The sequence below is a fragment of the Bombus impatiens genome, unplaced genomic scaffold (assembly GCF_000188095.3).
Source record: "Bombus impatiens unplaced genomic scaffold, BIMP_2.2 scf_0739, whole genome shotgun sequence".
Lineage (NCBI taxonomy): Eukaryota > Metazoa > Arthropoda > Insecta > Hymenoptera > Apidae > Bombus > Bombus impatiens.
Window position 1 is genome coordinate 365,323 of NT_177158.1, and position 27,118 is coordinate 392,440.

The 27,118-nt window shown below is 35.0% G+C and overlaps 4 protein-coding genes across 11 annotated transcripts in view; 2 read left to right on the forward strand and 2 right to left on the reverse strand.

The window, feature by feature from the left end:
* The window catches only part of LOC100745754 (tyramine receptor 1), a 101,142-nt gene extending 94,793 nt beyond the window's left edge, over positions 1-6,349 (reverse strand). For both annotated transcript variants that reach the window (XM_003492460.4, XM_012390229.3), the window contains exon 1: positions 5,679-6,349. The gene's annotated coding sequence lies outside the window, so the exon portion shown is untranslated. The remainder of the gene's footprint in view (positions 1-5,678) is intronic.
* Positions 6,350-10,029: 3,680 nt separating this feature from the next.
* LOC100747498 (protein TsetseEP) lies at positions 10,030-26,746 on the reverse strand. 3 transcript variants are annotated; one of them, XM_033322960.1, is made up of 4 exons: positions 26,742-26,746; positions 10,386-11,263; positions 10,255-10,349; positions 10,030-10,198 (listed from the first exon to the last, which is right to left on the reverse strand). In XM_033322960.1, the coding sequence occupies exons 2-3, from the start codon at positions 11,234-11,236 to the stop codon at positions 10,283-10,285; spliced, it is 918 nt and encodes a 305-aa protein (XP_033178851.1). In that variant the 5' UTR covers positions 11,237-11,263; positions 26,742-26,746; the 3' UTR covers positions 10,030-10,198; positions 10,255-10,282. The 3 variants fall into 3 exon arrangements, with proteins under 3 accessions (XP_033178851.1, XP_024226105.1, XP_024226104.1); XM_024370337.2 differs by lacking the exon at positions 26,742-26,746 and adding an exon at positions 11,891-12,012 and having other exon boundaries at positions 10,410-11,238; XM_024370336.2 differs by lacking the exon at positions 26,742-26,746 and adding an exon at positions 11,891-12,012 and having other exon boundaries at positions 10,386-11,238.
* On the forward strand, positions 18,352-19,144 carry LOC100747614 (peritrophin-1). The gene is made up of 2 exons (XM_003492473.4): positions 18,352-18,458; positions 18,631-19,144. Exons 1-2 carry the CDS (start codon positions 18,452-18,454, stop codon positions 18,969-18,971), a joined length of 348 nt encoding a protein of 115 aa, XP_003492521.1. The 5' UTR covers positions 18,352-18,451; the 3' UTR covers positions 18,972-19,144.
* Positions 21,626-26,223, forward strand: LOC100747737 (peritrophin-1). 5 transcript variants are annotated; one of them, XM_033322962.1, is made up of 3 exons: positions 21,626-21,754; positions 21,927-21,974; positions 25,778-26,223. In XM_033322962.1, exons 1-3 carry the CDS (start codon positions 21,748-21,750, stop codon positions 26,062-26,064), a joined length of 342 nt encoding a protein of 113 aa, XP_033178853.1. In that variant the 5' UTR covers positions 21,626-21,747; the 3' UTR covers positions 26,065-26,223. The 5 variants fall into 5 exon arrangements, with proteins under 5 accessions (XP_033178853.1, XP_012245622.1, XP_033178854.1 ...); XM_033322963.1 differs by having other exon boundaries at positions 21,671-21,754; positions 21,927-21,958; positions 25,762-26,223; XM_012390199.3 differs by lacking the exon at positions 25,778-26,223 and having other exon boundaries at positions 21,627-21,754; positions 21,927-22,386.
* Positions 26,747-27,118: the final 372 nt, after the last annotated feature.

The window sequence follows — 27,118 nt, forward strand, 5'->3', positions numbered from 1 at the left end:
TAAGATATTTGGGATCACTTCTTGACGGATCAACCACTTCCTGAATGACAAATCTTATGGGTCATCTATAATCGTACAGCACGTTTTACTGGATTGCCCTGGATTTCCATCCAAAAGAAATGATTGCAACATTAAAGCCGACACGAAGTCTAACCTGAATGATTCTGAAAGTATCCATAACGCGGTAGACTTTTTTAAAACGGACGAACCTACTTGATTCCATGTAACTATGTATCGCTTAATCTTGTAAACATATTATTACGATCACTAATGACTTTATTGTTAATGGACCGCTTTAAAATAAACTCATAGATGAATAAATATCCCTCGAAGGTAAAACACACTGAGGCTCGAAAGTCAGATTATTCTCCAGGTATGTCTCAGATTCTTCTTTTAAGTAGAAATTTCTTGGCTGTCTCTACGCGCGCACGCTAACAAACAGATCAGAAATGGACATTATCGCTATTACATATTTTAGATTATTTCTATTCGAAAACGATGAAGACGATGCTAAATTTCTTTTTTTTTTTTTTCAAAGATTCCTCCGTCCATTTTACATATCATTAACATTATCAGTTTTTTAACAATTTTGTAAGAACGCTATTTCCGTAATCAAACGAAAAGTCATTTTTGCAGCGGGGATTACTACAACGAGATTGCGTGTTGAAACTTTCAATTCTAAAGCTGAATATCTCTATTTCGATAAAGCTAGACTCTCTAAAAATTGAATCGCGTATAGGTAACATACCGAGTAACGTATCGTTAAAATTTCGAAGAAATTGTAAGAAAGTCGATCTACGCTACAAATACCTTAAGTATACAGTTTAGTACAGATATTTCCCATAATATTAATTTATTACCTATTGGTGCTACGAACTTGTAGTAACTAGCTTAATTAGCAAACGTTGCTTCTATCCACTAATTTACATCTGTTCGTACACTTTAGCAGAATTCATATATTTTTCCAACAAACTGATCAACGTATTCGAATAATTATGCGCGTTATATCGTGACATAATGAAAAGACCCACGAGTAGTATTATACAGGGTGGTTGGTAACTGCTGGTACAAGCGAAAAGGGGGTGATTCTACGCGAAGAAAGAAGTCGAAAATATAGAATAAAATTTTTTTTTTAATTTTTGTTTTTTAAATTTTTCCATCGAGACAACGATCTACAGTGAGATCCGTTATAACGAGACGTGATAAAGTGGACGCGTACCGAGCGAAAATTCAAAGTCGATTTTCTCGAAAACAAAGTCTCGAACGAAAAATTTTTATTCTACATTTTCGACTTCTTTTTTCGCGTAGAATCGCCCCCTTTCCGCTTGTACCAGCAGTTACCAACCACCCTGTATAATACTACTCGTGGGTCTTTTCATTATGTCACGATATAACGCGCATAATTATTCGAATACGTTGATCAGTTTGTTGGAAAAATATATGAATTCTGCTAAAGTGTACGAACAGATGTAAATTAGTGGATAGAAGCAACGTTTGCTAATTAAGCTAGTTACTACAAGTTCGTAGCACCAATAGGTAATAAATTAATATTATGGGAAATATCTGTACTAAACTGTATACTTAAGGTATTTGTAGCGTAGATCGACTTTCTTACAATTTCTTCGAAATTTTAACGATACGTTACTCGGTATGTTACCTATACGCGATTCAATTTTTAGAGAGTCTAGCTTTATCGAAATAGAGATATTCAGCTTTAGAATTGAAAGTTTCAACACGCAATCTCGTTGTAGTAATCCCCGCTGCAAAAATGACTTTTCGTTTGATTACGGAAATAGCGTTCTTACAAAATTGTTAAAAAACTGATAATGTTAATGATATGTAAAATGGACGGAGGAATCTTTGAAAAAAAAAAAAAAGAAATTTAGCATCGTCTTCATCGTTTTCGAATAGAAATAATCTAAAATATGTAATAGCGATAATGTCCATTTCTGATCTGTTTGTTAGCGTGCGCGCGTAGAGACAGCCAAGAAATTTCTACTTAAAAGAAGAATCTGAGACATACCTGCAGTTACCAACCACGCTGTGGACATGTAGAGTGGACTCATAAGTACGAAATTACGAGATACGTTCATCCGAAGATGTCAAGTTTTGCGAATCTCTCTCGTAGTCGCTAACAGTAACTATGTATTTATGGGGAATTTAACGAGGCAATTCGGAAGCGTGGTTTCCTGGCGGAACGCCAGTGGCACTTGCCTGAAATCACGCTTATAGAAGAAATCCCCGCTGTTATCAAGATGTAGTAATATCATTTGAACAGTGGACACATTTCCTTGGTAAGATTGCGTCCCAAGCACGAGAAATCTTCTGCTCTCTCGCCGCGTTTGGCTTCGCCAGCGGATTTTTCGGGCGAAGGAAACGCGCGGTCGTTGTCGTTACTAACGATACACGGGTAATGGGTGATTTCCCGCAATATCGTAATTTTTTCTCACCCATGACCGCGATCGCAAGCACAGCGATTTTAGTTATGTTCGGATCGCCAATTTTGCTCTCGAATTTCACTGAATTTTCATTGGCTTCCATTTCCTTCGATGGGTGTATAAATTGGCATTCGAACGATTTTCTCGATGATCGCTACAAAGTATCAGAGGGTTACGCGTTTGAACGCAAGCCGAGGTAATATTTATTAATTAGGAAATATGGCTGATAGCAAAATTTTTGGACCGAAATGACGAAGAATAATTAATAATAAGAGACATTGTTTTCTGTCACCAGAAGTACTCGTATCTTTGCAATTATCGAACTCAAGTTCGATTAATATTCCTCGACGGTATATACTCCGCAATCTTGATCAATTATCGAAGAATTTTAAAATGAAACTTTTCTTTTATTTGTAAAACAGATTCTTTATTGTCGTAATATATTTCTCTGATGATAGGTTACTTAATATATCAGGCAACAAGTGAATTCGGTTGTAGCATGTGTCATTGATCTGGAAATTTCCTTCGTGTTGCAGGGGCAAAACCCCATGATAAAGGCAGTGATTTATTATATAAGTATCAAGATGCCAGGTCCCAAGAGTGTAGAATAGCTTGTTTGAGTGGAAGATTTAGCTTGCCGTTATACATTGTCTTAAAAGTTGTCCAAGTTCGAGACCTTCGGCTTATAGAAGGTTTCTAATTGATAGTAAATAATCTTCATGAAACAAATATTACGTTATAATTTATAAGTTTCGTTCGTATTTTCATTTCAGCTTGACAATTTCAGTTATTTCCAGATTTTGCATTTCTCTTTAGATATGTTTTATATCTGTTATGTCTTTCGAAACGAATAATCGAAACAAAATTCCTCTTCCATTTTAATCTTCATTTTGCCGGTTTTATATTTCTATCGCTTAGAAATACAAAACTCGTCGTCTACGTTTCATTCGGCTACGAATCCTCGAATTCGTTATACCTCGATTTCATTTTTCTTTCAACGACAAAATCAAAGATCTTTCAAGTTTTAAGAAAATCTTCGATACTGTTCTAAGTGTATTCACTATAATATACCGAGGCGCGAAGTCACTAATGTCAATAGCAATCTCAACATTTTACTCAAACGTGAGAAATTTTCTAATCTAGAAAAGATTTAGAAAAGAAGTAGAAAAATATGATTTGATCCAAATCGATCCAGACGTAAAAGTGTCGCACAAGTAAATATTTAATTTGCAATGAGTTCATACACCTTTCCGGCATCAGGAATTGCATTCTCTCGGAAAGTTTCAAATCAGTAAATTACTGAATTCGACAAATTACTGAAAACGGAATTCCTATATGCCAAATTCCATCACCTTATTGATTTTATCGGCATATTGGAAATATTTCGGGGAGACCTGGCGAACTTGTGCACGTATGTATCGAATACACGCTGTGTATGCAACGTAATGACAATAATAATTACGGGCGTAACAAATTCGTACTATATAAATTATATTAAAATTGAACAAGTATTTAAATTTATATTAGAACTGAAAAATGCAACATGCGGCGTACAATGCATTATACTTTAAACGGCAAACTATCGTTAACTACGTTACATTAGGAATTTGTGATAAAATATAATTTCTTAAAAAATAATCTTGAGGAAAGGGAATTTAAAATCTCAAGATTTTAGAGCAGCCGTCAAAGAGAATAATAAATACAGAATCATTGTAAAATATTGATCATTGGAGAAAAATATGACAAGTATATATTTGCTGGATGATAAGTAATAATGTTCTGTAAATTCTAAGAGTCAGTACCTTCTTATATCTATATTTGATAGACATGATTCGCTTATCCACATCAAACAATCTAGTTGAATCGCATCCATGAATGAAACATGTACGTATGCATGTAAAGTCAGACAATATGGAACATGTTAGGAATATTTGAAAATATATTGACAATATATGTACATATGTATGTCATCCTTCACACATGTGAATGCTGTAATCAATTGGAGGGTAGACACTTTTTACGCGAAGGGAGAATACAATTTTGCGCTTCATACGCTATGATCTTGGATTGATATTAATCTTTTATCGTAATGCGATATTCTTTTTTAGATTTCTTTTTAATTCGTGTACTTTCACCTCGAAAGTGTTTAAGTTATATTAACTTACAAAATTGCATTTCACGCTAAAAATGAATTTAGGTTCCACGTTGACCTATCACTCTTTATTTCTCTCCATGAAATACGACGTGTAATTTTTTTTTAATATGTTCAAGAGTTAAAATTTTTGCGCGTAAATTATCACGGTTATCGGTTTCCTTGGCGTGGCTGAAAATAAATTCGGAAAGGAATTAAAGATATGGAGGTAGTAACACTCGCTACGCCTATGCAACATTCATCATTTAAATCGAACGATCGGGGCCATTAAAAAATGCTTACACAGCCCTCGTGTCGCAGTGCAAAAAAAAATATTTAGAGTCAGAGGGGTAGAAAAAGCTTCGCCTGTTACAGAACTATGCATTGTCTCGTTCACGATGACTCTTATTCGCATATCGTCAAAAGCTTCCCTCAGAGAGACGAAAGATTCTGCAACTTAACTCATCGCATTGGATTTTATCTGTTGTATCCATTTATCAAAGTATCATAAACCCAAAATCCATCGATAACGCGTCTCATCGAAATCAAACGCAATTACGAAGAGATAGATGTCGATTCCTGGATAAATGTAAATGCAGAAGTTCGATTCGGCACAGAAGTCTCGTTGTCTTCTAAGCGAAACCGGCAAGTTTTTGAATTTCATCAATTAATTAAATGAATTGGTTATGCCAGCTGTCGTAACCCGTAGGCGACGCGGAACGAACATCTGTACAATACCGAGATGTAACGAACACTCGAAACGTATCGCACCTTCGAGTGTAGAGATTAAAAGGTATCGATCGCGGATTTACTACACTGGGCTCTCGCTTTGCCTACCGATTCTGTGTATTGCGCACTTCTGACAACAATACCGGCATAATACATCACCGGGCCGACCTTTTTCCCTCCAAAGTGGCAGCGACCGTGAAACAAAAATACCTCACGCTACGAGAACAAAACCAGCTTGTACGATTGCAACGTTCTTGAAAATTCATTCTCCTGAACCAGAGCACGTCCATCCGCGGCGCGCACGGAAAAAGAAAGGGCCCGGTCTTCCTTTGATCTTGTTCACGAATTTCTGCCTCCAACCCCCGACCACATGTACCTACCTAATTTACGCTCCTCTGTTCCACCGCGTTACCAGTCTCTCTCCAAGTCTCTGATTCTTTATATGTACACCCGAACATGTTAGGTAGATAGGTCGAAACGAGAAACAGTCAGTCAACTAATCTTCGAGAAATCTTCCGCCACCCGCGAACAGTTTCCAACTTCGGTCGACAATTACGCTCGAATGCTCTACCGCGTTTATAGTTAACTATCGGATTTGTTAGGACGTTACAAATTTGAAGCAACGAATTTTCAATAGAACCATAGGTGCAACATCATTGAAACGTACGATTGACATTTTTCACCGATCGTTTTGCTCACAAGCCCCGAATTTCCTTTTTTCGTCAACTTTAATTCTACATTTGTCGATTGGTTCGTATTATCGTAACTTATCTACATACGCTTCAATGTGTCGATTTTATTTGCCAATCGTTTATCACAGTCTGATACTTCTTCGTTCAAATTCACACACTCCACGAACCATCAAAATTTCCATGCATATCACCGTTGATATCAATCTCGTTAGGTTTGTCTCGTATGTTTCAAGACTGAACCGCGAGATACATCAACAAGTTCGAGATCGTCACGGAGAGAACGGAGTGCCCATCCAGCCGAAGGGATGCACGACACGCTGCGGCCGTGTTTTCGGCACGGCGATCGCGCGCGTACTGAAAATCCCAGTAACCACCCCCATCGACCCTCTCCCTCGCGAACCGTCCCCGTTCTAATACAGACAAGCGGCGTGAACGTGTGCAAGCGATCGCACGGCTGTGTACGTTACGCGCGTAGAATGTGCATCCGGTGCATATTTGCGCTCGAACGACTCCAAGTTCTCCGAAATTGTCAGCTTATCGGTTCGCAACTCGCCCTTCTCGAGGGTAATAATGGTCCAGATACACGATTATTAGCCCATTCGAGAAGATATGGAGTCGTAGCAAGATCGAATCAAGGCGAAGAGAAAAGATCGGAAAGTGGTGCGAGAGGCGACAGCCATTTCGATGGCTTGCGGTGAATGTGGCGGGACATGGCGTAACGCATGCACGTTTCCGTGAATTAAATACCGTCGATGTTGCGGAAAGTAATTGTTATTGAGATGTTCCAGTAGAGATAGATTGAACAGTACTATCGTTTCGGTCCAGCTGCCACCATGCGAACACGGTTTAGCCTTGCTTTCTCTTTGTTTCTCATCCTCAACGTGTGCCATCAATGCCGTTGTTTGGATACGCGGTAGTCCTTTATTCTTCCTCTGTTCCTCTCGGTTCATTTTCAATTTGAAGAGTCTCTCAGCATCATAGTCTTTTCTAGGATCATGCCTTGCACACATGGTGCAGCGGCCACAGATAGGCAAGCTTTTCGTAATTTTATAAATACCCATAGACCCATGGCTTCGGAGCTCTTTTGTAAAGTTCTTTTTTTTATTATTATTTAATTTGTACTTTACAATTCGTCCAGATGGACATTTGGTAAATTTTTCTAACTTAATTGCTAAATAACACGTGGATAGTTACCCCCAACGGAATATCATCTTCGAGTTTGACTATTTTATTTCCTTAGTGAGGTCAATGGAGTGTTTTCTTTTTAGTCTTCTTTCTATGAGAGTTTTGCTCGCTTCAGCAGTCAGCTGGTTTGGACGTGTTGCCGTTCTTTCCCTGTATTTTTCTGCGTACCTGCCGATTTCTTCTTTGACCGTTGGTATTTTTAAGTCTTTGCGTATATCCTCGTTTCTGACATACCATGGGGGGTTGACTATTGATCTCAGTATCTTCGATTGTAGCGACTCTAGTTTATTTATGTGGCTCGTTGCTGCTGCCCCCCATAGCGGTATTCCGTACGTCCAAATTGGTTTTATTATCGTTTTGTAGATTATTAGCTTATTTTCTATGCTGAGTTAGCCAGTACTTCTGTCTATAATTGATTTAGTATGTTGTTTCCATGTACGTTGTGTGTCTAAGTGGAGTCCTAGGTATTTAACTTGCCTTCTTTGTGTTATGTACGTGCCATTTAATTGGATATTTGGTAGTTTGCTTTTGTGATTGTTTTGCGTTCCATTATGTTTTCTATTACGTCATGTTATGTTATTTATTTATTTCATTCGCATTCAAGAATTTCGTTGTACTATTGTAGAAAAGTCAGAAGATGTTTAAGCGTGTTTTTTGATCGTACATAATGAAATCCAATATTGGAAAAAGCATCCATTCCGTGACAAATCAATGGGTATCGATCTTCTTCCGGGGGTTGCTAACAATCTGATAGTTTTGAAGTATGATACTCGGAGGATACGTTGTTTTGAGTGTAGTTTCAATATACAACTTTCATGCAGAAGTTTTTGAAATATTTAACGCACCTTATCGATGACATTTTACATTACATTCAATTCGTTTGTTGCTCAACTTGCTAGCGAAATTTATTTAAACGCTCTTTTTAAATTTCATGCTCACATTTTTTTTACAAAGCATTTGGAACCCCATGCGAGTTTTATTCCAGCTACGCAGATGTCTATCTTATTTTAATGTCATAAAAGTATTTCTCGCGATAGTTACGCTGGTTGAACATTCCATAAAAGATATTCCAAGTATCTTAAATAATTCGTGGAATTTAATTCGCGTACGTTTAAACATAATTAAAATGATAAGAAAAAATATCGATTGGTCGAGAAGAATTTGCTGAGAAAAATTTCCTTTCTAAGATGAATTAGTCCGTATTAACTAAGAATTTTCTACCTAGTTCTTTAATTACCCTCATAAAAATATGAATTTGCATAAATATCAACTGTACTGAAAATACCGACTTCGCTGTATACATATGAAAACAATTGTACGTCTAAAATTTCGCATTTAGCATCGCTACAGCGACAATCGATTCAATTTGATCGACCGATATCCCTCTCGTTTACGTTGTACATACGCTGACTTCTTTCATTTTTAAACTGAGAGAGATACAAAACAAGTGCACAATGAATTCATTCATTACCATGCATTCAAGTCATATTTCCCACACAAGATTGTCGTGAGAACGAGAGAAGTCTGATCTTTTTTGAAGTTTCACAAGCGTGGAAATTGCCGAAGAAAACGAACGAAAGTTATACTGATGTTTTCGATTGCCTGGGAAAGTTTTAAACGACTTGCATTCCGTGAAACGTAAGCCGAACTTTTGGGACGCTTAATGGTTCCACAGAATATTTCACGGATCCCTTTCTCTTTACTTTGCCAGTGATTACACTTTGCATCGAAATGATCCGCGACAGTAACGTTGAACTATCCCGAACGTAAATCCTATCCAATTTCAATTAATGAGGAGAATGTCGGCCACCTCAATGTACTTACTTTTCTTTCTGTCAAATTAACTTGAGTTAATTGCATGATAAGTCTTCTAACGAATGTTTTCTCCGAATGGGAAAAATATGTATTCTTCTTTTCTTTCTCGACGCAGATACAGTGCGAACGCTGTATAATTTTCGTTATCAATAACTTTTAGATAAAATAGAAAACAACAGTCTTTTCAATACAAATCATTTATTGTTAATGCTTGCATATAATGTACGGAACATGTCGAATTCTCTCAATCGTATCTGTCATTACATTTTCGCGAAAGACATGTTCGCTTCTTGAACAGTATCGTTAAGCTGCTCGATCGTGCTTGGTTTATTGATATACACCTTACTTTTAAGAAAACTTCAAGAGGAATATCCGATGTGATTAAAATCAGGTGATCTAAGTGGCCAGGTGATATCGCCAATGTAGCTTGTATAAAATCATCATTATCGATGAATTACTTTGATAAAGTGTCGTTACGTATTGTCGTTAAGTATCCGGCGATTATTAGATTCATCGGAGTATATCAATTCGTATGCTTTTGGTCGTCGAGTTTAATAATAGTTTTTGATCGCCGGCGATTTGTCCGCGATGCATGACGACTCAAAATGTTTTAACAATTTTTTCTCGCTCTTGAAATACGTAAAGCTTCAGAATTATTTTGCCACGCGTGCATAAAACATTTGTCAAGGCGGAAGAAAAAGCGACGCGATGCGTCGTTCCAGAATGACGGAACTTTGAAATTAGTCAGTTACACATCGTGCAGCCTGTATAAAGAATTTCCCTTTTATCGAAAACGTAAGAACTTTCATTTCTGAGATAAGAATTTCCTATTCTATTATTAAAAATAGTTGTTTATACCGTTTACGTTATCGAAGACTTGGATGGTTACGTTGATGAAAATACAATCTCACTTAACGATAATTCGAAACGTATCACAAATACGTGTAATTTCTGAGTATATATAATATTTGTACTCGCGATACGAAAGGTTTGATTGAAAGATAATATATATATATATTTAAATAAGTTGGAAACGGTATAGGCTTATAATAGGTTAATTATATTTCATGCACGATATCGATCACTATAATACATAATAATGTGCAATAGCTCAAAACGTGTGTACAAAATTTTGAGATCGGACAATTTTAGACAAAAAGAGTGATTCTGAAACATCTTGTATAAATAGTAACAATATATTATTGTATAAAATATATATTGTTAAAATATATATTGTATAAAATATATATTTTATACAGTAAAGTCCGAGATACCTTCAAACTTCTGATTCTTTACTTATAAATAGGTAGTTCATCAGATCCTTCACCGGATTCGCTGGATTCGCTGGATTCGCTAGATGCTGCGCAAGGTTCTGCATTGGGCATTTTGATAACTTCGTCGGAATCTTCACTGGGTTCTTCGCTGGGTTCTTCGCTGGGTTCTTCGCTGGGTTCTTCGCTGGGTTCTTCGCTGGGTTCTTCGCTGGGTTCTTCGCTGGGTTCTTCGCTGGGTTCTTCGCTGGGTTCTTCGCTGGGTTCTTCGCTGGGTTCTTCGCTGGGTTCTTCGCTGGGTTCTTCGCTGGGTTCTTCGCTGGGTTCTTCGCTGGGTTCTTCGCTGGGTTCTTCGCTGGGTTCTTCGCTGGGTTCTTCGCTGGGTTCTTCGCTGGGTTCTTCGCTGGGTTCTTCGCTGGGTTCTTCGCTGGGTTCTTCGCTGGGTTCTTCGCTGGGTTCTTCGCTGGGTTCTTCGCTGGGTTCTTCGCTGGGTTCTTCGCTGGGTTCTTCGCTGGGTTCTTCGCTGGGTTCTTCGCTGGGTTCTTCGCTGGGTTCTTCGCTGGGTTCTTCGCTGGGTTCTTCGCTGGGTTCTTCGCTGGGTTCTTCGCTGGGTTCTTCGCTGGGTTCTTCGCTGGGTTCTTCGCTGGGTTCTTCGCTGGGTTCTTCGCTGGGTTCTTCGCTGGGTTCTTCGCTGGATTCTTCGTTGGAATTTTCAAGTACTTCATTTGGTGCTGCGCTGGGTGAAGGCGTAACGGAACAGGTTACATTCTCTGCCCAATCGCAAACTCGTAATTCGGGGTTAAAGAGAAGTCCGGCAGAGCAATTCATTAAGTATGCAACACCACCGTCGCAGGCATAATAGGATGCGCAGTCAGCTGGATTCGGAACTAAGACAACATCATCTTGATTGGATGGACATTGTGGAGCGGCAGAAACAAAGGCCAGAAAGACCGTAGCGAGGATTACCGCAAACATTGCTGAAAAATTTACCAATCGATATCGCTTAATATTGCATCCTGCAACTTATTAATATTACATTCAATTAAGAGTATTGAAACCGCCTATTTCGAATATCCTATCTATAGCGATAAGCCTTGGAAAGTGAATTCACCTTTTTCCTAATAATTATAATTATTATTCCTAATACTCCCTATAATTGGCAACATGTTTGTCCTCTGAAAATAACATGATATGTTTCTTTTTTATACATTTTCATAAATAAAAATTTATAAATGCAATTCATTCTTTCTAAATTCAAAGTTAAATTATAGATCGGACCAATTGATGAATTTCTGAAGTTAGAACAATACACTCGTTTACACAGTTGACGACGTCATGTGATGCAAATCACATTCCACGTCAGTTTAGTGAGTATATTTCCATGATTTTCTTGCGAATATCTTATTAATATCTTTAAATATCGCAACAGTTGTAAGCAACAGAAGAATCAAGTGAATAAGAGATCGTTGGTAAATATTACCTACATGTACATAATGTACATACTTATACTTATTTATATAATATATATTGTGTGACGTAACATATGTAGTTCCTATAATTAAAATTCTATATTTAATCGGAGAACATACAAATTATAATTGAATTTTGTTAAATAAAAAAGAAATTTACTTTTCATCTTGGCTTCGTAGGGTATTCTTTCTCTAGTCGTAGTTTCTTCGTGTCGTGACAGAAGTGATATGATTCCCTGACTAATTGTAAGATTGTGTCTTCCCTTTATATATCCTCAAAACATTTTTTTAATAGGTTATCGATGCATGCTGCAATCGCTTATCGGCATCCTGTGATAAGTACATGATGGTACGGTAATAGATATTCTACGAACGACTAGAACATATACTATAGGCAAACATAAAATGTTCTGTTCTTTCTTTTCTTTTAATGTCGTTAGGTTTTATATGGCACTCGTAACTATTCTATATGTTACAGATTTATATTATATTAATAGATTAGATTTATATTATTCGATAATCGGTGATCTTCTGTTCCCCGATATCGATATAGCTGATACGATAGAAACAGTAATCTCCTTAGAAGATAATTTTCATAGTGACAAATTCCCGGGAAATTACGACCCTTAAAATATGTTCATTGCTAAACGTATCTTGATCAATCGTAATTTTCAAACGATACATTGCAGCGGAACAAAATTGTATAAGCAGAATGTATTCGGTTTAATATAAAAATTAAAATCATGTACCACGTACCATCTATTTCTATTGAACATTTTAAATTTTGTCTTCGATTCTCTGCTCCTGTAGATTTGAAAAAAGCTCTTGTAGTATGTAGAACAATTCTTTCATACTGCGTAAACAATAAACAATTAGAAGTTTCTATCTCTTGAGGTTTCAGAAGATTTGAGAAGAAAATCAAATATTTATATTAAATACATAAATAATATAAAGTAAAGTAAAATTTCAGATCTTTATTTCTTAACATTCTGTATGCACAATGGTAGTGTAAGATGTGTTAATAATACGACAGTTCTCGGATAAGAGAGCACATTTTTCTTGAGTTAAGCTTTTGCGGTATCGGCTCCATCATTTCCTTCTGCCTCGCGTGAATTAAGTATGTGTCTCGTTTAACCGATCGATAACAAATGAAAACGATAATTCAAAGCACAAGATAAATTCTTCTCGAATAGAAATCTTTGTTTTTTAGAGTTCTTATTGGATGCTGGCAAAGATATTATACGCGGATCGTGAAAGTTTCTTTAGTGACAATTTCGTAAAATTCACTCGCGCTCGCCAGAGTTTTATTTCTTCTGTGACTAAGTTTCTCTTCTTTATTACCAAAAACATTGATCAGTAATGCAAAATTATAATTTGTAACTTAGAAATTTCACGAGAAGTTCCACTCGAAGAATATTAGTGATATTCGATTGAAAGATCGATATATTAGAATATTAGTAAAAAATATTAATATTGGATTACGCAAGAGATCCTGGACATATCTTCAGCTGTATTCTACGGAAGCATTTCATTCCAATACATATAATATTGTTTTAAAGGATTACTAATCTCTATTAGTGAATCATAAGTGCAGTATTCAAAATTATCGCAATCATCTATCATCAATCGATTACACAAGAGCCGACTGTCGCTTCTTTATCTTCTATGTACTGTCGAATCAGATTCTTGTTCGCAAGAAAAGCAAACGCGCATTAAATAGAGATTAACAAGTACTCACATATACACGTATTTACGAATATAATCACTTACTTGCATAAACCATTATGTCTAAAAGCTACGGTTATGAAATAAAAATAGAATATTCCACTCGCTTGCCATTTTAACTGTACACAGGTTATTACTTGCAGAATAAAAAAATCGTGCAGAAAAGAATTAAATGGTTTCGAGGAAAGCACAATCCGATGTAATCGGATTTGTAGATTGTCATGTACAGGTCACATACATCTTTTCTAATGGAATCGCAATTTTTAATAAAGCAGCAGCGAAACAGTACGTCATTTCCTGCAAGAAAATATAAAACTATTTATGGTCAATAAAAATCATTGGCATGAAGGACGACACAAACATAAAAGCGCAAGTAACGTCGCTTTTATTTCACGCGACAATTTACAAAAAATCCAACTACATCGAATTATACTCCCTCTCGAAGTCATCCAATTTCTGGGCCATTATTTCATATAGCAAGTACTTTGTAATTATAGATTAAAATCGAACACTCTGTATAAATATTTTGTGTATGGATCTTAAATTTCAGAAAGAATTTTCTCTCTGCTTATTACACGTGTAATATCACTGTGTATTCTCTTCTAACATTTCCGTCGTTTCTCAATTGGTTTAGTTTTCACAGTCAGCTGAATACAACGTTTATTTCGAATCTTAGAGATTTCCAGCGTCGCAAAAAATAAAAAAATAGCACTTAAATCAACTAGATACTAAACTTACGACAGAATTTTATTTCTCAGCGTTGAATGTCGCTGAGTTTATTTGTTCTATTTTACTTTTCATGCAAGCGTTCCGCCAGAAATGTGTCGGTACGTGCACAGACGTTAATTCGTGTTTCAATATTCGTCGGGAAAATGGAAAACCATGGAGAACGGTTTAAACTCCGCGGGATACGTATTCATAATGAAGATCGTACGACGATCCTACACAATTTCTCGCTGCACGTTGTTTCGCCAGTTTTTTGAGAAAAAGATGTTCCACAGTTTATAACGTGGCTGGGACAGATGTGGCCGCACGACTACATTGCGGAAAGACTAGTAAACCGAATTAACGGCCACAAACTAAAAAAAGTTAGATAAAACAAAATTGCAACGTAAAATTATAAAATTTGAATTCACACAGTTTCTATGCTCGAATCTTTCTCTCCGTTCTTTAGATATCTAAAATAGCTAATAACATATAGCAGTTTACGATAAAATCCGAGTATTTTCGAGCGATGGTGTATGTATTAGATTGTCCGAAAAGTGTCTTTCTTTAACAAACGTGTTTTTTACTACAATGCACCTTCATATAAACGTGAAACCAAGTCTGTGAAATGTCGCGGTGTTTATCTTAACAGAACAAAATGGATCGTACGTAATTCGACAAAATAATATAAAACGAAAAACGTTGCGCGTCTATTATTTCCTCATAAAAAGAAACTTTTCGGACAACCTAATATTATGATGGTATCTTAGGTTTAAGTTTCATTATATGACACTATTTATTGACTTCGTTTTATTTCCATGATATCGTATTCTGTCAGTTATGAATTAACGGAATAAATAAGGAAATAGGATTGTAAGCAGTATACTATTTGGCAATTGACTAAAATTAATGATTCGATGTACATATGATTTTTATATCCCTTTTTGGTTTTGCAATCCACACAAAGCATGACCTTTAATTTTAGACGCATTTTTGGAACTTGCCATGTATAATCTTTTTTTTTTTTTAAGAATTACGAATAAAATGCAAGCTAGTTGCGATAGATAATACAATTAATAAACGAAAGCATGTATCACGAACAATTTGTTTTCGATACTAGAGAAAAAATCAATCAATTGTCCCTTGTTTCTTTATTTGTTGTTTATCTCTGTTGTGTTCGAACGAATATACACACAAAATTCATGGAATCAACGTTTTCCATTTCCGTGGTTTATTTGCGTATAAATTATTTCGCTAAGTATTTATATAGTAATCGAATGTAGGTTAAAAACCGATTATGTTATAGAACAAATTATAATATATAAAAGTTAAGTTCATTTTTTCCAAAAACATGACAGATCCTCCTTCTGATTTTAAGCAATCGATTTTCAAGTAGATAGAATTTTTAATAGACAAACATATCTCCTCGTTAGAATCGACGCCAAAGGTCTTTTTATGTTTGATACGTTTGCGAAGATTAATTTCATCGACGATTTTTTAACGTATAATGTATTTTTGAAAGTTGTTTTCACTCAAGGATCAGTATATTTCTAAAAGTTAGGTTCAACAATTGAAAAATCATGTTTATCCTTACAGAAAAATTTCCTCGGGCAAAATTTGACGATTGAGAAAATGTTATATTTGATTAGTTTTTACGATTTTGGCTCGTATGTTTATTTGAGAAATTCAAGTATACATTGTGGCGCTGTACATTACATTATGAAGCATCATGCGGTTCCGAAAAACATTTCCAATAACGATAACAGTAGAACTGCGTAACTCGTAAAGATAAACTTTACCTGAAGATATAGAAATACAATTAGAAAAACTGATCAATCAATTGCAATATTCTTTTGTTCTGACGTACACGCTACATTATAATCAATGATTATGTAAAGAATTAATATAGCATTGTAAAATTAATATGCAAACTTTTATTTTTCAGCATTCTAGCGATAGCTTTTGTATAAAAACTCATCGGAATATTGTTGCGATATCTACTCGTTACAATAACAAAGTTGATTCCGTGAAATCTACTTTATGCTGTTTCCCATACAAAGTAGTCCAACTAGAAGTTAACTACCGAGGAAGTGCATTTCTTACAACTGATTTTACTCGCCAACCTGCCTCAACTTTCTCTGTTATTTTATGCGGCTCTAAAGTTGTTTATTTTAAGTCTTTTCATGCCTTATTATTAAATCTTGTTTCACGTCTTCCTTTTTTCCTCTCAGGAACTTCATTTACTTTCAGTAATCCTGTCCCTTTGTTTTATTTAAATCGTTCTTCTGTTTTATCTATTGCGTGTACGTGACTTTGTTCAAACTTCGTAACTTCTTATTGTTTATAAGCATTAAGCTGACGATGAATATTTCATTATTTCATTTACAATCTTAAAACGCTATCGTTTTCTCGATGCAATCGTTTAGCGCTCGTTGGACCGAAAATTTGACGAGCGTTTCTATATCGAATCACTTTGAGCTTTCGATGATTAATGATATTGACGTCTCCATTTTGTGCTATATGAATCGACTCTTTCAACGATATTATAAATTTGGACATGATAAATGTCACAGAATGAACTTAAATATTTGTCAATTACTAAGCCTCGAAGGATAAAATTTCACCCCATGTAAATCTTGCATTACCTAATGTTATAACGTTTTGTATTATATATATAATATATGATAATATATAATAATATACAGTAATATACAGATATGATGATATCACAATGTTGCTTTCGACCAACGCAAGTAACAACTTTTCTACTTTCCTTTGTTATTGAATAATTATAAAACATTAAACACTATTTATTCGACTTTTATCTTAAAATAAAGAAGATCCACTGCGATGAAATTTCATTCATGATAGTATTAATGTGACTTCCTAAAATGATTAGAACTTATAAATTGTAATGTTAGATAATTTGTAACGTCTAATAGACCATTGACAAGATTACAGAGGTACAAAATGAATTGTTATCACACCAAATATATTAAGATAAAATATTACCATGACAAAAGTATTATACAAGCAAATTATAAGACGATGGAGTAAACATATATCCGATTCCAGGAAGAAAATAAAAGAAAAGAGATCTTTTATTAAATGTCTTTTGCCTATTATCCCATTTTCGAAAAAATTTGAAAATTCGTAGCGTATGTCATATTAACTCCAAACTCACATGTTCCAAACTTATGTTCCCCAAAACGAGTGCATAGACGAAAACAAGAATATGAACATATTCACTAACGTTGATTTGATTTGATACCCAAGGTACTCTAATTTATAGACTTTTTCTACTCTCTGTCAACAATCATAACTTATGCCACAAATGTCAAACGAAAAAATCGTTTGATAAGTTTTGCTACTTCTCATTCGTAAATCCTGTTACATCTTTTCTTTATTTTGTTGTTCCTTTATGTTTCATTTATCATTTATAATAGTTTAGTGTTTGCATAAGCGTGTTATTCTATCTAATTCTAAGACAGTAAGTACATCTTTTCTTTATTTTGTTGTACCTTTATGTTTCATTTATCATTTATAATAAATAGCTTATTGTGTGCATAAACGTATAATTTTATCTAATTCTAAGATAGCAATAAAAGATACCTTCCAATTTTGGACAATTAAAGGCAATAGAAATAATTATGTAAAAATGATTACGAAAAAGATTCTCCGCTTCAGGCAAAAATTTGATAAAATATTAGCTCGAAGTAATATCTTGAGATTTTTATTTAACATACCTTCAAAAACGGAATATTTATTGGTGTTTTGTTCGATATATTTGACGTTTGTTTCTCCAAGTGTCGAGAACTACTTTCAATGAAGAACGATTCCGTCGTTGTATCATAATAGTATCTTTAGATTCAGAAAAGTGTAACGCCGGTCGACGACTTTGAACATTAAAATGTAAAAAGTAAAAATTTAATAGGTAAAGCATTTTGCGCTTCGGTATACAAACTAATACAATAATGTTACATTAGAATTACATATTAGCTCAATTAGAAGTGTAAATATTATGTTGATCTTTCTCTGACAAGAGAACCGTATGATTAGAAACTACATTGACAACTAATGACTGTATGTTACGGCCGCTCCTACAATTTCCAATTTTTGATTGTAGTGTTATCACGACACGTTAATATTAATAACCAATTATATACTTGCTTTTTGATAGTCTATCATAAAAAATGTATAACTGACGGATATATAAGCATAAAGGCAGGCCTGATCGTCACATTGACAACAGTGTGGAAGATACTAGAACACAGAACTCTTCAAAGAAAAAATGAAGGGTAAGATAGTTTTGGTTTTAGTTTCATTTAGTTCACGTTAAGATTGATTGGACAAGGAGTAAATTTGGATTCGTTATCAAATATCTTTTCCACGTCGATATTTTTGACCTAATCTTAATGTAATAAGTTACTGCATACGATACTAATTAGAAGTGTTTCATAATTATTTTAGCAATATTTGTGGTTGCACTTACCGCTCTTTTGGTGGCGTTCGTTTCCGCTACTCCACCACCTGAATGTCCCGATGACAGCGAAGAAGATGTTGCTCTGTTTCCGAATCCAGACGACTGCACAAGCTATTATACCTGCATTAGAGACCAACCGTTGTTGATGCAATGCCACCAAGGACTTGAATATAACCCGATATTAAGAATATGCGACTGGCCAAAGAAAAATGTAACCTGTAAACGTCGGCCTGTACGACCACCACATTCACCACATTCACCAAATCCACCACAAGCCTCCACATCCAAATCAACAAAACATGTTGATATCGGCCGCATGCCAGCATAAATAACAGTATAGATCCAGAGTGTCACCGACCGGAATAATATGCAACCATAATTTGTTCGAACAGAATAGCATGTTGAATATGAATATATTAATACACAGAAATGTAAACAATATAATGTAGATTGATAATGAGGCAATTATAGACAATAAAAAAGCATAAAAATTAACAAATACTTCATTAATTGTCTTTTGTATAAATTTAATGTGATAATTACATTTGGCAATTCGATTGCATTGCTTATTACGTAATTGTAAATGTGTCAGTAGAACCGAAAATGAACTGATGATATATATATATACAAGATGATTGGTAAAAATTTGTTTTGTAATTTCTTTCTTTTTTTTTAATTTTTTCCATCGAGACAACGATCTACAGTGAGATCCGTTGTAATGTACCGCACGCGTACCGAGCGAAAATTCAAAGTCGATTTTCTCGAAAACAAAGCCTCAAACGAAAAATTTTTATTCTATATTTTCGACTTCTTTCTTCGCGTAGAATCACCCCCTTTCCGCTTGTACCACCAGTTAACAACCACCCTGTAAATACAAGTTCTATACGCTGTAGAAAAGACTCATATAGCCAACGCTGCGACTATTTCTTCCATTGAAACGTCTAAGTAACGATAAGAACATGTGAGTTATAGTCGTATCTATCGTCAGTAATCGTCAGTCAGTTCAAATTTCTTAGCTATACGACTCGCGGATCTTCTTTTGGATCAGTTTCTAGACCTCGTACGCAGTGACAATTTTAGTACGTCCTTGTTATTAGCCGATGTCATAAATGTTTTCTGTCATGACAACGCACCGCTGTCACACGTCGCTCGTTGTTCGCCAGTTCTTGCACGTTTTAATGTTACAATCCTTGATTACCCGCCCTACCTTTCGGATCCCGCGCCATGCAACAGTTTACTATTCCCCAAAGTTAAGAATACCATACAGGGACAGTATTTTGGGGATTAAAAACGATACAAATAGGAAGAAACGTGGATGCTAAAGCCCACTTGAAACGGGGAATCGTAACACTGTTTTACGCAATGGGGAGGACACTCCATTAAATGCCAAAGGCTAATACTTTGAAGCTGACAATATAGATGTTGTCGAAGTTTCCAACAAATCATTTTTATTAGTTTCCACGAACTTTCTTTCCACGCCTCGTACATTTCCAATACCTTTTCGATACTACTTCTAATGTAGTTTGCACAATTAGATTAACATGTAACCTTCAATCACCTGATTAAACTTGAGTAGTGTGAATAATCCCTCGATTATTCCTTTAGCAGAGATTTCTTTTATTAACGAATAAACCACTTGAGCATCCTCATGAACTAGAGTATCGTATACAGATACTCTCGCTGGCAATAAAATGAAATTATTTGCAACTTAAAAAGTAAACTTCGGACGATATTTCTGTACCCAAAGGTTTCTCATTGTTGTAATGTCTAGAAACATAGTGCCTTATAAATATCCTCCCCTTTTTTCTTGAACACCATGTAAATACCATGAAGTTCTTATAAGTAGGTATGTATCTACAAAAAAGTTGAATTTTAATATGTCAAAACGTGTAGGGCATCTTATCATTATCTTTATGTTAACAAACTATATATGAGTAAATTATAAGACGAAGGAATGAACATATATCAGATCTCAGGAAGAAAATAACAGAAAAGGGATCTTTCATTAAATGTCTTTCGCCTGTTGTCCCATTTTCGAAAAAATCGAATTTGAAAATTCGTAGCGTATGTCAAATTAACTCTAAACTCACATGTTCCAAACTTATGTTCCCCAAAACGAGTGCATAGACGAAAACAAGAATATTCACTAACGTTGATTTGATTTGATACCCAAGGTACTCTAATTTATAGATTTTTTCTACTCTCTGTCAACAATCATAACTTATGCCACAAATGTCAAACGAAAAAATCGTTTGATAAATTTTGCTACTTCTCATTTGTAAATCCTCTTACATCTTTTCTTTATTTTGTTGTACCTTTATGTCTCATTTATCATTTATAATAGTTTAGTGTTTGCATAAGCGTGTTATTCTATCTAATTCTAAGACAGTAACATATTCCAATTTTGAACAATTAAATACAGTAGAAGTAATTATGTAAAAATGATTACGCAAAAGATTCTCTGCTTTAAGCGAAAATTTAATAAAATTTTAGTGCAAACTAATATCTTGATATCTTTATTTTTCTCGGAAAAATTATCAACTTTATTAATTAACATTCCTTTGAAAATGAAATATCTATTGATATTTTATTCGATACACTTGACATTTGTTTCTCCAAGTGTTAAAAATTACTTTTAATGAAGGACAATTCCTTCGTTGTATCATAATAGTATCTTTAGATTAAGAAACGTGTAACGCCGGTCGACGACTTTGAACATTAAAATGTAAAAAGTAAAAATTTAATACGTAAAGCATTTTGCGCTTCGACATACGAACTAATACATTAATGTTACATTAGAATTACATATTAGCTCAATTAGAAGTGTAAATATTATATCGGTCTTTCTCTGACAAGAGAATCGTATGATTAGAAACTACATTGACAACTAATGACTGTATGTTACGGCCGCTGCTACAATTTCCAATTTTTGATTGTAGTGTTATCACGACACGTTAATATTAATAACCAATTATATACTTGCTTTTTGATAGTCTATCATAAAAAATGTATAACTGACGGATATATAAGGAGAAAGGCAGGCCTGATCGTCACATCGACAACAGTGTGGAAGATACTAGAACACAGAACTCTTCAAAGAAAAAATGAAAGGTAAGATAGTTTTGGTTTTATTCTAATTTAGTTCGCGTTAAGATTGATTGGACAAAGAGTAAATTTGGACTTGTTACCAAATATCTATTCCTCGCCGATATTTTTCACCTAATCTTAATGTAATAAGTTACTGCATACGATACTAATTAGAGGTGTTCCATAATTATTTTAGCAATATTTGTGGTTGCACTTACCGCTCTTTTGGTGGCGTTTGCTTCAACATCACCTGAATGTGGAAGCGGACAACACGATATCTTCCTTCCGAATCCAGACGACTGCTCAACCTTTTATCAATGCGATAGAGGCGAACCATTGTTGATGCAATGCAACGAAGGACTTGAATTTAACCCGAAATTAAAAGTATGTGATTGGCCTAGGAAAACTGTCCGCTGTAAACGTCTCGTCAGATCAAGTCCGTCAGATAGTCCCGCATCAGCAGCAACTGTTACTGGTTCCCCTGACGTGGCACCAGAGGAAGTAACAGTACATGTCCAGAATGACACCGACCTGAACAATATGCAATCATAATTTCTTCGAATAGTACAGCATGTTGAATATGAAAATTTTTAAACACAATAATGTAAACAATATAATGTAGATTGATAATGTGGCAATTACAGGCAATAAAAAAGCATACTAATTAACCAATATTTCATTAATTCTAATTTGATTAAATTTAATGTGACAATTACATATAGCAATTTGATTACATTACTTATTACGTAATTATAAAAATGTCAATAGAACCGAAAATGGACTGATTATGTTGATATGCAATTTCTATACGGTGTAGCAAAAAGACTCATATAGCCAACGCTGTGACTGTTTCTTCGATTGGAACGTCTAAGTAACGATAAGAACATGTAAGTTATAGCCGTAGCTATCATCAATAATCGTCAGTCAGTTCAAATTTCATAACTATACGACTCGTGGACCTTCTTATGGACCAGTTTCTGGACCTCTTACGCAGTGACAATTTTAGTACGGGCTTGTTATTAGCCGATGTTATAAATGCTCTTCATCATGACAACGCACCACCGCCACACATCGCTCGCTGTTTGCCAGTTTCTTGCACATTTTAATATTACAATCCTTGATTACTCGCCCTACCTTCCGGATCCCGCTCCGTGCAATAGTTTACTATTCCCTAAGGTTAAAAATACCATACAAGGACAGTATGGTATTTTAGGCATTAAAAACGATACAAATAGGAAGCAATGCGGATGCTAAAGTCCACTTGAAACGAGGAACCGCAGCACTGGAGAGGATACTTGATTAAGTGCTGACGGTTAGCACTGTGAAGGTGACTGTGGCGAATTACCAACTAAGTGGCGATCAGTCAGGTTGCAACTAGTTGGTTGATGTCGCGACCCTTGAACGCTATGAATGCCCAAGGTGGATGTAGATTAAAGATGTCTATTAAGCTTGTATTTAGTAGTTTATTTGAACTGTTTAGTATACATGAAAGAATGTGAACTATACGTAACGGTGTTAAATTTAGGCCAGTACGTGATGAGTCTCGTGCTTGATGGCTGCCGAGCTTACATTCTAACTGTCCGTCTAGGAGATCTGTTTTTGTTAATGTTTCCTGTGAAGCGGGAATCTATTCTATCCAATTCTGTAACAATCGAACTGTCGTCGGTGTCTCTAATGTAGTGCATTTTGTACGTACATGCTCGAGGGTGCGTAGCGTAACGTCCTGGTTTAGTGTTCCGTTGTCATCGGATGTTGAGGTTTAGGACACGTGGTTCACTTTAGAGCGGACCCGATGGGCACTTAGGGTGTCACTTAGTCTCTACTCGAAAATGGTATCCCGCTGGGAGTAGCCATCCACACGTTATTTAGCAATTAAATTAGAAAAATTTACCAAATGTCCAGCTGGACAAATTGTAAAGTACAAATTAAATAATAATAAAAAATAAACAGCCACTTGACAATGTGGGTTTTGCAAACATTGCAACTTGCGAGGCGAGAACCTCCAACTTTCCAAAAAAAGCAGAAGCGTTGTCCGTGTCATAAACTGAGTATCACCCAAAATCTCGAGCAGAGAGAGTACAGATTTTGACGAAGTTTCAAACAAATAATTTTTATTAATTCTTTCCACGTATCTTCTTTCCACACCTCATACTTTTCCAATACTTTTTCAATGCTACTTCTAATACAGTGTACACAATTAGATTAACGTGTAGCCTCCAATCACATAATTAAATTTGAATAATGTGAATAATCCTTCAATGATTTCCTAAGTAGAGATTTCTTTTATTAGTGAATAAACCACTTAAGTATCCTCTTAAACTATAGTATCGCATGAAGATACTTTCGCCGGAAATGAAATTAAATTATCTGCAACTTAAAAAGTAAGCTCCAAACGACATTTCTGTACCGAAAGGTTTCTCATTGTTCTAATGTCTAGAAACATAATGCCTTGTAAATGTCATCCCCTCTTTTTTTGAAAACCACGTAAATATCATGAAGTTTTTATATGTATGTATGTATCTATACAGAAGTTGAATCTTAATATGTAAAAACGTGTAGCGCATCTACTCGCTAATTGATGTGAATATAAGGACGAGTATATTGTCCTTTACAACTATTTGCTAGTCGTTGTCAGATGGGTCTATTTTCTGCTCAATAACGGTACGCATGGCTTAACACTACCTCCTGTATTTCTCATCATACTATATATACATATCATTATGTATAAACTAGAGAATAGTCATTATCTACGTTTCAATTATGCGATGTACATAACAATATACTATTTATTTTTACTACCTATTATATATAAGTTTGTTAATAATATTTTTATTGTAACTACAGTGTATATATGACATTATTAAATTGGACGCAGCACATTAAATGCTGGAGAACGTGTGTTTGGGGATTTGTTTTAAGGGATTAACTGTTTTTATTTAATTTACATCGTTTTATTTAGGTACTTCGGTATGTATTTAATTTGTCATTAATTATAATTGGTCTCTCTAATTATAGATATGAAATGAATGCAACAGCTAGGCCAATACAGACTGATAAACGCCTGTGTGTAAATAATTTTACATGTACGCCTTTGATATTTAGTATAGTGGTAATTTATGCAGATTGTTGTTATTTTAACAAGTAATATATCAGTCCTTTATTTCATTATTACGTAATTACAGTGTTTAGAAAATGCAATAAAATATGCATATATAATATTACAAGATATTCAATTAAAAAGACGATATCACAAGATGTAACAAGATGTTCAATTAAAAAGACGATATCACAAGATGTATTTAAAAATGTATAATCTATTTACAACATATTTGACGTTTGTTGCTCCAAGTGTTGAAAATTACTTTTAATGAAGTACAGTTCCTTCGTTATATTATTTTTGTATCTTTAGATTAAGAAAAACGTAACGGCGATCAACAACTTTGAACATTGAACTGTAAAAGGTAAAAATTTAATACGTACAGCATTTTGCGCTTCGGTATACAAACTAATACATTAATGTTACCTTACAATTACATATTACCTCAATTAGAAGTGTAAATATTATCTAGATATTTCTCTAAACAGAGAACGATATGATTAGAAACGACATTGACAACTAATAGCTGCATGTTACGCTCCAATTTTTGACTATAGTGTTATCACGACACGTTAAGATTAAGAATCAATTATATACTTGTTTTTTCATAGTCTTTCATAAAAAATGTATAACTGACGGATATATAAATCGAAAGGCAGGCCTGATCGTCACAACGACAACAGTGTGGAAGATACTAGAACACAGAACTCTGCAAAGAAAAAAATGAAAGGCAAGATAGTTTTGGTTTTATTCTAATTTAGTTCGCGTTAAGATTGATTGGACAAAGAGTAAATTTGGACTTGTTACCAAATATCTATTCCTCGCCGATATTTTTCACCTAATCTTAATGTAATAAATTACTGCATACGATACTAATTAGAAATGTTCCATAATTATTTTAGCAATATTTGTGGTTACAATTGCCACACTTTTGGTGGCGTTTGCTTCCGCTACTCCACCACCTGAATGTCCCAATGAGGAAGAAGAAGATGTTGCTCTGTTTCCAAATCCAGACGACTGCTCAACCTATTACTCCTGCATTAGAGAGACACCGGTGTTAATGCAATGCAACGAAGGACTTGAATTTAACCCAGAATTAAGAGTATGCGATTGGCCAAAGAAAAATGCAAGCTGCAAACACCGTCCTTCGAGACCACCACATTCAACACATAGTCCCACAACCAAACTACCAGTAACCAGTACCCCGGAAGATAGCACCCCGTTATCAACAGTATAAATTCAGTGACACCAACCTGAATAATATGCAACCATAATTTCTTCGAATAGTACAGCATGTTGAATATGAAAATTTTAAAACACAATAATGTAAAGAATATAATGTAGATTGCTAATATAGAAATTATAGGCAATAAAAAAGCATAAAAATTAACAAATACTTCAAGAATTGTCATTTGTATAAATTTAATGAGACAATTACATATAGCAATTCGAATACATTGGTTATTACCTAATTGTAAATGTGTCAATAGAACCGAAAATGAACTGATGATATATATATATATACAAGTTCTGTACGGTGTAGAAAAGACTCATATAGCAAACGCTGCGACTGTTTCTTCAACTGGAACGTCTAAGTAACGATAAGAACATTTAACTTATAGCCGTATCTTTTCGCGTACCGGTTTCTGGACTTTGTACCAGTCTGGACCCTGGACCAGTGTCAATTTTACTTCGCCCTTGTTATTAGCCAGTTTCTTGCACGTTTTAATATCACAATTCTTGATTACACGCCCTACCTTCCGGATCCCGCGCCGTGCAACAGTTTACTATTCCCCAAAATTAAGAATACCATACAAAGACAGTATTTGGGGGATTAAAGACGATATAGATAGGAAGCAACGTGGATGCTAAAGCCCACTTGAAACAGGGTACCACAGCAGTGTTTTACGCAACGAAGAGGACACTCCATTAAGTGCTAAAGGGTAATACTTTGAAGCTGACAATATAGATGTTGACGATTTTCACCTAATTTAAACTTGAGTAGTATGAATAATCCCTCGATGATCCCTTCAGCAGAGATTTCTTTTATTAGCGAATAAATCACTTGAGTATCCTCTTGAACTGTAGTATCGCATGAAGATACTTTCGTCGGAAATGAAATTAAATTATTTGCAACTTAAAAAGTAAACTTCGAACGATATTTCTGTACCCAAAAGTTCCTCATTGTTGTAATGTCTAGAAACATAGTGCCTTATAAATATCCTCCCCTTTTTTCTTGAACACCATGTAAATACCATGAAGTTCTTATAAGTAGGTATGTATCTACACAG